The sequence below is a fragment of the Mastomys coucha genome, unplaced genomic scaffold (assembly GCF_008632895.1).
Source record: "Mastomys coucha isolate ucsf_1 unplaced genomic scaffold, UCSF_Mcou_1 pScaffold22, whole genome shotgun sequence".
Taxonomy (NCBI): Eukaryota; Metazoa; Chordata; class Mammalia; order Rodentia; family Muridae; genus Mastomys; species Mastomys coucha.
The window spans coordinates 90,433,038-90,444,293 of record NW_022196905.1 but is presented as its reverse complement, the minus strand read 5'-3'; the positions used below and the strand labels follow the sequence as shown (position 1 = coordinate 90,444,293).

The window sequence follows — 11,256 nt, the reverse complement described above, 5'->3', positions numbered from 1 at the left end:
GACGCATAGGTATTATAGCTGTTTTCTTGGAATCTCTCCCTGAACTTACAGTCATCTGTAAATTTGGCCTAGAGGTGGGGGAAAGAGAAAATTTAAGTTGTGAAAATGTTTCAGCATATAATAAATATGAAGTCTTGAAAATCCAAAAATTGTATGAATCTCAAATCCTCTTACTCTGTTCCCTTTTACAAAGATATGTTCCTTTTAAAGTTAGTGTGTGTGTGTGTCTGTGTGTGTGTGTGTGTGTGTGTGTGTGTGTGTTCGTTCGGGTGTGTTCTATATTCCTAAATTATCTGTGCAACACAATTTTTATTCATTATGCATAGGTGACATAGTATTGTGGTTAACACAAATACTTGGAACTATTGAATTTAAGCATTATGAACTCTCATTTTAATATGTATAAATACTGTTAGTGTTTTTAAAGTACTTTGAAAATTGTACCTAAATTTAACTTAATATTTTCCCCTCTAAGTCATTAAAAAGCAGATCTATATTCCTAAGAAACAATTGCCCAATAAACGTGCATTTGTGTTTGCAGAGGGCCACGCTCCCACTAGGGCCGTAGTTAGCAGAGTCATAAGATTCTTTTCAAACAGGCATACATTTTCAGTGTTATCAGTGTGATTCTTGATGCGGAGAGAGGGGTGGCATATGGCTCTATTAATATTGCATGTGTTAAAGTTCTTTAGGAAAAAAATATCTCTTCACATATGTGGTTCAAGAAAGTACAGCTGATGCCAGGAAGGAAAAAGTTATCAGCAACATTTCACCTGCGCCTTCTCCACACCCACACAGTCAAGCTAGCTGGATGCGCAGACAGGAAGAGTCCATCAAGGTGCAGCTTATGATAAGAAGTCACGTGACCTCAGTGTGCCCGAGGATAAGGTCAGCAGCAGAGGAGGTAGGCAGGATCGAAGGAGAGCCCTATGACACCCATTGTGGCTGTGTCACGTGTGGTGTGAGACAGTAAGAAGGTGTATGAGTGAGAAAGACCCCCAGGGAACATGAATGTATGTGCCCATGCTGTGAACTAGTGCTGCAACATGATTTCCACTTGGGCTGTATGGTAAAAAGGAAAAGAGATGGGCCCGACAAAGCAAGCTAGTGCCAGCCCCAAAAGAGCTTGTCTGCCAAGCTGAGCAATCGAGGTATATGACGGAGGGAAAGTGTGGGTGAACATCGGTATTCCTACCATGCCCTGGGACAGCTGTCTAAGCTCTTACCCTTCGGCTCCTATGCAGAAGCCCTGCCCACATGGCTTCTATGTGAACCAACACATTTTCCCAAGAAAAGGATCTATAGTTCCCATCAAACATAAGAGAGCCCCCAGCCTTGAATGACTTAGGAGTTCCTGTACTAGTCTAGACTAACAAGACTCACAGTTTCAGAGTCCCATTTGCACAGAGTTCCTGGGTTTGAGAATAACAAGTAGTATGCTTCTGTGTAGAAAATGTTCTGTTCCTTGTTTTTTTTTTCTAATAATACCAAACTTTTCTCTGCAATGAAGATCACACACTGAAATCTGAACATCTGGACCCTCAAGGAATAGTATACAAATCCATTATTAACACTACCATAAACAAATTTTTATCTCTGCAAATCCAAAGACACAACTAACTTTAGAGTGTTTTTTTTTTAACATGTTTACCTATGTGTAACAGATGCCCCAAGTTTGCTTTTTAGGGGAGGGTGGCAAGGAATTCCAGACATGTTTCTCTGTGTAGCCCCTGGCTGTCCACGAACTTGCTCTGTAGATCAGAGCCTTGAACGCAAAGAGATCTGTCTACCTCTGCTTCTGCCTTTGGTGTTCTGGGATTAAAGTTGTGCCCCTGGCTGTCCTGAAACTTGCTCTGTAGATCAAGTTGACCTCAAACTCACAGAGATCTGCTTCTGCCTCTGCCTCTAGAGTGCTGGGATTAAAGTCATGTGCCACCACTACCCAGCGGTCTCCTTAGTTCTTCTTTAGTCTTTACACTTAGGTTTAAGCAAGCTCCTTTGCAATGGCTTTGAAGAATATATATATATACATATATATGTATATATATATATATGTATATGTATATATATAATAGACTATATATATATACATGTAAATATATATAGTCTTTAATTCCCAAACTGCCTGCCTGCAATTATCTGCAGAGAAGGTGCTATAATGACCCTTGTAATAATGCTGTACATTATTTGTTCCTGGTTTTTATTAAAGAGACTTTCTTTATAAATTCAATTTAATTTTATCTATAGTTATTTAGTTCTTCAAAAGACTTTTCCACTTAAATACATATACTTATGATTTTAATGTTTGTTATTTGTTTGTTTGCTTTGTTTTGTTTTTGTGAGACAAAGGCTTGCTATATATAGCCCTTGCTAACTGGAATTCTGTGTAGAACAGTCTGGTCTCAAAATCCCAGAAATTAAACTCCCACAAGCTGTCTCCTGGTAGAGGATGGGTTTTGTTTATTTGTTTACTTTATGCTTTTGTGAGCTAGAGGCTCTCTATGCGGTCTTGGCTGTCCTGGAACTCACTCTGTAGACCAGGCTGGACTTGAGGTCACAAGAGATCTGCCTGCTTCTGCCTCCCAAATACTGGGATTAAAAGTGTAAAAGTGTGTGCCACCACACCTGCCTTCCAGATACAGTTTAAAATAAAAATTTTAACCATCTCAGCTGTTTGTGGCTCCATAAAAGGATAAGTATTTTAGAAAGACATGAAGCATTTCATTTAAAAAATAACAGGCCTGCTGCCGGGCAGTGGTGGTGCACGCCTTTAATTCCAGCACTTGGGAGGCAGAGGCAGGCAGATTTCTGAGTTCAAGGCCAGCCTAGTCTACAAAGTGAGTTCCAGGATAGCCAGGGCTACACAGAGAAACCCTGTCTTGAAAAAACAAACAAACAAACAAACAAAAAAGAATAACAGGCCTGAGTTGTAAATAGATCCGTGTTAGACTCTTAGTATTTGAGGGGACCTGAGTTTAATCTTTAGCATTTCAAACAGTAAAACTCTTTTTATTTAACAATGTTGCCAGATAACAAGGGCACACACAGGCTTGTCCATTTTTAGAAGTGGGGCTGTGTTGCTTAGTCTTGTTTACTCTTGTGGTGTCTAAGGAAGGAAAGACTTGTCATCTTTCTAAGGACATGTCTGACACATACACGTACATATGTATGTGTGCATATGAGCACACACACACAGCATATTTAAAAATATACATCAATTCCATCCTAGAAAGAAAACCCACTTATCCAGCCCCTAAAATTATTCAACACAGAGACTTTCTCCACTATGAAAGTTTTGTGTGCTGAAGTTCATTAGAAAGTCCTTCAAAGGTGATTGTTATTGAGGCTGCCCATCCTTCAGAGGTCACATGTAGAGATAACGCTATGCCGATGCTCTGTACACTGTGTGCAGTCCCCCATTCCTTCCACATCCTACTTGAAATCTAGAATAAAGACACTCAGACTGTTTGGGTTTTCTTAATTGATTTCTAATTTGTATTTTGTCTGGAAAGTATCCCTCATCTATGATGTACCAGAACTATTTGAACAAATCTTTCCCTGGCCTTTTTCATTTCAAAGGACAATATTGTTGCCATCAATATTCTCACCAATCAAAGGTGTAATGTCGACTGAACAGAGTCTCTCTAATGCACAAGGAACACATAAACAAAACCCATTTAAAAATACAAAATCAAAAACCATGAGACACAAACAAAAGACCAGTGAGGTTTTTTTAAGTGCCCAAACAAATAAATTTGAGGAAAAAACAAAACAAACAAATAAATAAAAACAAAACAAACAAAAATCCCTACAAAAGTACCCCTAAGTTCATTTTGTGTGAGTCTACAACAGGGTATCAGGCCTGCCCTTAAGTGTGATTTGTGCACAAGTGAGACTCCACTGGAGAAAACTGACTCTTCTTGGCAAGCAAGCTGCCATTTGGAGACAGTTTCTGGGTTAGGAATGAGAGATTGCGTCCAATCCCCCTCGCCTCTGGGTGCCCATCTGGCTGTAAGCTGTGCATGCTACCGCAGTCTCTGTGAGTTCCCGTGTGCATCCATCCTGTTGGGTCTGGAGACCCTGTTCCCTTGATGTCCTTCATACCCTCCAGCTCTTACAATCCTTCTGCCTCTTCTTCCTCTTCCTTTCCCCGAGTCCTGGGGGGAGGCCCAGGGGGTTGATGATGACATTTTATCTAGGACTGACTTTCTAGGGGAATTTCATGCTACATTCTCCTTTAAATTGTAGGACATTTTCTAATAAGTATATGGTTTTTAAATGGTAGGCCTGCATTATTTCCCTAGGGAGAAGAGTGAAGTTGGCATACATGTTTTCATTTATAAAAGGTCTGATATAGACAGGTATATTTGATTTCAAATGCTTAATAAGCCACTGAAATCAGCCATAACTTTAGCATTCACCCACTGTCTGTCACTAGGGCAGCAACGCCTCAGATCTCTGTCTTTGCTGGAGCTTCTACAGAGAAGCACTATATAGGTGCATAAGCCCTTTCAGTCTTCCTTAATGAATTAAATTATCTGTGTATTTCTCTTTCATTTTACAAGTATCTGAACAAGTTATAATCAAGAGACCCTGAGTTGAACATTAAAGTAAAATATTCAAACCAACTAATTTATTGTAATTAACTATTTCTGTCAAAACAAGTAAAACTTAAGCAATTAAATTATGCTTGCTTAAATATCCAAATCATTACACTGAGGGAGGGGATACATTGCTAATGAAAGCAAGAATTTTGTATTGCCAAATGCTGGACTTTTGGCTATGACTACCTAATTTTTGACAAAGGGATCAATAAATAGTGCTGGCAAAACTGACCTCTGCCTGCAAAGGAGTTAAGTTAGAAGTACATCTCTCAAGCTGCACTAAGATACCCGTAAAGTGGATCAAAGATCTCAACTGAAAACTTCTGGAGGAAACTCCTGGAGGAAAAGCATAGGAAATGTATTTCAAGTTATAGCTTCTGGAGCTCAAGAGCTTCCTCAACAGGACTCCAGTAGGTCAAGCATCAACAGATGGAATCATTTGAAATTGGGACATTTTTATGCACAAAGAAAGCTATCAGGCAGTCTGGACATAGTCTCTAGAATACACAAAGAACTGTAAAACTTAAACACTAAGAAAAATCAAACTGCCAGTTGATATGTGGGCATGAGCAGGCAATTCTCTAAAAAGGAATTACAAGTGATCTATATATATATTTTAAGGTATTCAACATCATTAGCCATTGGAGAACTGCATATCGGTTAAGCTGCAAATTAAAACTACTCTGAGTTTCATCTCATCTCAGATGGAATGGCAAGATCAAGACATCAAATGTCAGCAGATGATGGTGGAGATGGAGGAAGGAGTAAAGTTTATGCATTATTGAGACTATAAGCTAGTGCAGACACCATGGAAATCTATATGGACCTACTATAGAACCCAGCTATATCACCCTGGGCATCTCCAGACACCACGCTGTATCCAGGTTTATTGCTGCATTATTCACAGTAGCCAGGAAGTGCAACCATCTTAGATGATGATCCAGAGAAGAGTGGGTAAGGGAAACGTGGTACTTAAACAAAGTAGAATTTTATTCTGCTGTAAAGAATTGGGAACTCGTGAATATTTCAGATATTTGGTGGAAGAATATTATATAAAGCTTGGTAGGCAATACACAGAAAGACAAACCGGGGTGTTCTCTTGAGTCTTTCCATGTTTTTATTAATGTGGGTGAGAGGTAAGAGCAGGTGCAGGCCATGGAATTAGAAAGGAGACCAGAAGAGCGGGAGGGAGTTAAGGAAGGTGATCGTCTTAGCAAATGTGAGACATGAAGTGGCTGTGGGGTTAGCACATGATCACAAGGGAGGGGTCGAGATTGAGGGAAGAAAGGAGACAGAAAATGAATAATCAAAACTTGTCTCTGAAAACGGTGAACTCTAATACTTTACCAGCTAATTTATAAACAAACAAACAAGTAAGTAAATAAGCAGTGTTCTGAGTCTGCTGTATGTTCTCACAGTGTGGAATCCATTCTAAACTATGGGTGCTTTTTAAAGGTTCTTGCCGCACATCTGTAATCTCTGCCATGGGAAAGCTGAATCCAAGGATCTCTAGTTCCAGGCCAGGGATACACAAACACCAGTGCTGAAAATGTACAAGGACAAGGAGCAGTGATAGCGCACGCCTTTAGTCCCAGCACTTGGGAAACAGAGATAGGCATATTTCTGAGTTCAATGCCAGCCTGGTCTACAGAGTGAGTTCCAGGACAGCCAAGGCTACACAGAGGAACCCTGTCTTGAAACCCCCCCCCCCAAAAAAAGAAAATGTACAAGGACAGATGAAGATGCAATGCATGAAAAAGGTGTCAACTGAAGTGAATTTGGATAGACAGCACCTAACACACAGAGCTTATAAGGCATTTCATCTATTTATCCATTTTACCATATTTTCATTGGTTGCCTTCTTTCTCCTAAACTTTATAAACTTGAGGAAGAGTTAGCTTAATCCAAATGATTAAAATGTTATTATATACTACAATAAAAACAAATATCAGCCAATATGTGCTTTAAGCAGTTTCCTAACTGCATGGATCCTGGCTTCTGGTTCCTCTACCGCGTACAGTAAAAGCTTGGCTCCCACCTTTACTTTTACCAGTGTTGCTGTGCATATCTGTGTCCTGATTTAGGGGAATGTGAGCCCAAAGGAGCTGCTCTTTATCATTTACCACATAAGTCACATGCAGGTCCATGGTAATCCTGCAATGCTATCCCAGCAGGGCTATAGCTCCTGCTTAACACTGAACATCTTAGCATTCTATATTTCATTATTCCTATTGAGCAGCCAAGGGATTATTAGGTTTAATAATAACTTTTCCAGTAACACAGTGGCAAATGGCAACTAGAAATGGTCTTAAAAATCAATCTAATAGCAGATTTGTATTTTAGTTGTACATAACCTCAGAAGGCTTAAAATTTTTATACAGATATCTAAATGGCTTCAAAATTAACAACTCAAAGGACATCAATATAACTTGTAAAAAATTAATTATAGAGCAGATTAAGATGCCCTGGCTGTATCTCTGGAGATTCTATGTTAGTTAGTAAGAGAGAGATGGGAGTTTGGACTTGAATCTCCAGCGAGGTAAGGATCATAAATGAAGACCAACTGGTAGAAAACAGGTGCTTAGTTTCTGGTGTCTTTAATAGCTTTGTAAAACTGCCCTACTCTGTATAACGTGACTAACCTGCATTATTTACCTCCTGCATGAATAGCCTACATTATTTACACCCTGCAATGATCAAGATGCTATTATTTGGCCTTGAGTTAGAAGAGTAAAGAAATTGTCCACCTAAAGTCCCACCGTTTCAAATACCAGGTTGGGCACATAGCTCTCATCTCCTGCATGGGACTAAGACTACAGTTCTTTCCATAACACTGAAAATTAACACTGTCTTCTCACATGTGTATAGCCGACTCACTCTGAATTTCTTCCATGTTTAAAGACTGATAAATGCTAACCACCATCCCCTAAACCATCATAGAAATGGCTCACTATTACTTGCTTTAAACAACCTGGATTTTTGAATCAAGTCCACTCATTTTGCCCCACATTTCTTCAACAAAGTCCTTCTCACCAACCCAACAGAAGACAAAATTAAAAGCCGATACAGGAATTATTTGCAAACCATTCTGGGTGGCGAATCGCTGCCTCTTTCCTTTTTCCATAGAAATGAGTTTTCACTGTGCTAATGACATCTACATACCTAGAGCCCCGTAGTCGTGTCAGGGAGAGGGTATTAGATTATTTTTCTAAGTGAAAATCGTAAGTGTTGCTCGGGTCTTTCTGTTTCCCCTTTTAGTAAACCTGCTGAGCTTGGGGGCCTGTTGTCTCCTCATTCACTGCCCTCAGCACCGGACATCCAGTTCAGACTATCCTCCTAGGCTAGCCAGCTGGCACCCTCTAAACCCAGGAAAGGAGAATATTCTAGTCCTCACTCAGGGCTGATCAGCACACATTCCAAGCCTGTTTCGTAAACTCTGCAATTAGCCTCCCTTCCAAACATGATCCCCTAAAACCCAGAGACATAAGAAAATAACCATTTGACCACATGCCTTTCTCTGAAAAGTTAGGCCAACACACTTTTCCCCAATATGTAACAAGCTATTGTGAATACTTCATGAAAACATTGAAGCACACGTGACTTCCAACTTTCCCAAGATTTATAACTTTCCATGTTAAAAGGGACTGTAGGACTCCAAAGGGACTAGAAGACCATGAGAACAGGAACCCCTGCCTCTGTGCTGGTGTGAGCTTGGGCACCTTTCCTTCAAATTTGATTCCTTGACAAAAGGAAAACCTAGCAAACGATGGCGTCCTGAGGAAGAAGGGTTAATGGCAAGTAGGATCTAGACTATTCTAAATAACAGAGGAACCACAGCTACTTGACCTTGAAATCAGAAGGAGACATTGGAGATCATACACTGGCTGCCAGAGAACACATTCTGGAAGATTTGTTTAAATAGTAAGTGATAATAGTTTCCAGGTGCTACAGCAAGAATTCTGTACATACTGTCTCATGAATTGCACAGCCACCTCTGCGGGCAGCCGCTATAATTTTCCTACTTGTTTCAACTATAAGTGCAAAACACAAAATATTCGATAACATGACCTGTGTGTGGAGAGGAATTGGGCTTAACTGCACACCTCAACTGTGGAGGAAGCCAGTAAGGTCCTCTAGCCGGTTTTCCATAAAGACCCCAAATGTGATGGTGAAGAACTGAAAGCCTGAGACGACACATAGTCTCAGAAAGTACCTCTATCCAGAACAGGTTAAGACACAGAATGGGAGCCAGGGCAATGCCTGACTAACCCTGCTGGCTCTCTAGGAAGCAATCATTCATCATTCTCTCCTATTGTCCAGAACTCCTCACACATTTTGACAAAAAGACCATATACACTTTCAGACCATAACACTCTCTTTCTCTCTCTCTCTCTCTCTGTCTGTCTCTCTCTCTCTCTGTCTGTCTCTCTCTCTCTCTCTCCCTCCCATCCCCCCTCTTGCTCCAGAGAAAGAGTGTGGATTTGGGTGAGTGAGAAATGAGGATGATCTTATGAGGAGGTGGGAGAGTGAAAACCAACATCAGAATATGTTGTATGAAAAAAATATTTTCAATTAAATTATTTTCAAGAGTGTTGGGAATTTCACATAGTGGGAATATAGCTATCTTGCACATTTGAAATCTGTGAATGGTTTTGAAGAAAGGTGCATGCAGATGTGAGGATGGGGTGAAAGCCTACAATACCACCTCTCCACTGTAGGAGGTTCAAGTAAAACTTCTCTCATGAAATTGACAAATGGGACAATTTTGTCAGTGCCAGAGTGCCTCATTCATGCTTCTTACGGCTGGCTTGTGCAGGGCGCCATTTTTGCACACACTCTGGGGAGTGGGGATGGGGGGGAGGGAGTATTCAGCACATGTTTATTTTCTTGTATATAGGAAACAAGCAGTTCTTTTCCACTTGAAAGTTAGCCTTGAGAGGGGTTCCCTAAGGGACACAATGTCACACCGAACAAACATGTCTGTGTAAAGCTATGTGACAGACACATCCCTCCTCTGTAGACTAAAGTCTACTACTGGAGAGTTTTGGAGGAAAGGCTAGGGCCAAAATAAATGTTTTGGACCCAAGGGAAGGTGAGAAGGTGGAAATTAATTTACAACTTTACACATCTGGTCTAGGATTCCCCTCTTCTTTACTAGTTAACAAGAGTGCTATAAATGCTCTAGATGATCTGCCATAGTCTTCATTTTTTACATATGATATAAGGCTATTACTTAATCAGGCACTTAATAATTCCTATAAGCACATGGAAACAATGTAATTTGTTCCCAAACACAATGCTATCTTTTAAACTAACTTATGCCTGCAAACCATTTGGCTATCTAAAGAGGGAATTTGAAGAGGACACAGTTTCCCTTCAGTCCTACAAATGTGTAACCTTAGGGAAGTAACTACCCCTCTCAGGCTTCCTTCCTTGCCTCATTGTCTGATGAGGGCATGTGAGTAGAAGAAGGTCCGTGGCAGAACTGTGAAACTACATCACCGGAGCCTGGTGACCAGATAAGCTCCACTATCAGAACTGAATTGAAATGGACAATCCACTGTGGGGAGATCATTTACACCAGTTACCTGGCTACTTTACACTTCTAACTCACTTTCAGTTCAAATAAAGAAGCTGAAAGGTGCTCTCTAAGGCGACTGCAAGGAAATTGATATAAAGTAACTCACACACTACGTGTTACCGAATGTGGGTTAGTGGTTTGTGCGATAATATAATTCTGTAAGTATCAAAACCAAGTCAGGTAAACACATTGAAAGTTACAAGAACATTTCGTTAACATGTTCCACTCCAGCACAAACAGGAAAACAAAGCAGGCGGGCATAAAGCCGATAATTGCTATGATTAATGCTATTTCTAAACTCCACTTCTTTCAAAATAAATCACTTCATAATTTAATTAGGTTTCCATCTAGAGGGGAAAAAAGTGCTAATAAAAGCTCAGATAGGGGAATGGAGGTTTGGACACAATCGTGGGGCTTAATTTTTTATCTCCGGTTCAGCTCAAAGTCATCAGAATGACTTTTATATCTAAGAGCCCCATTGAGTGACAAGAGCAAGACTTGCTTTGTACTGTTTAAAAGTCATTATCCCATGAAATAACTTTGGCCTGCCAGGATGAGGAAGAATAACAGATGCTGTTTTTGCATTATCTGCATTATTTCCACCAGTCATCCTTAGACATTTGGGTCAAATTTCTAGAAATTAGTTACTTGCATTTGACAGAGGAATCATGTATCCTAACCTCTCAGCTTGACCCTTCTAATTGGCATCCATTTATAATACTTTGCTTTCTGTGGCAATTATCCCCTCACTGGCCTGAGTTCCGTCTATTTTTGTATGCACTAGTACGCAGATGAGAACATTTTCAGTGTTAAGATTTTTTTCATCCCTCAAACAAGCCCATAAGAGGTGACTTCTTTACTTGTCTCATATCTTAGGACACTAAGGCTGAAGGTTTTACCAGCCTTAAAGTAGAACAATGAAAAGTCATTATTTTCCAACCTGGATGTGAATTTTTTAGCAATCAAACATTATCCTTAACAAAACGAGAGATGTCTGATTTTTCCCACAGAAACAAGTGAAATGTGACTTTTACTTGTTCAGTCATAGCCTTTGTTTTTGTTTTTGTTTTT

At 40.0% G+C, this 11,256-nt stretch overlaps 1 protein-coding gene across 1 annotated transcript in view; it reads right to left on the bottom strand.

Moving 5' to 3' along the window:
• The window catches only part of Fgf5 (fibroblast growth factor 5), a 20,402-nt gene continuing 9,146 nt past the window's right edge, over nt 1-11,256 (bottom strand). Inside the window, 1 exon segment of the mRNA XM_031342153.1 lies at nt 1-68. Within this exon segment, the coding sequence (XP_031198013.1) occupies nt 52-68 (17 nt within the window). The 3' untranslated portion in view covers nt 1-51.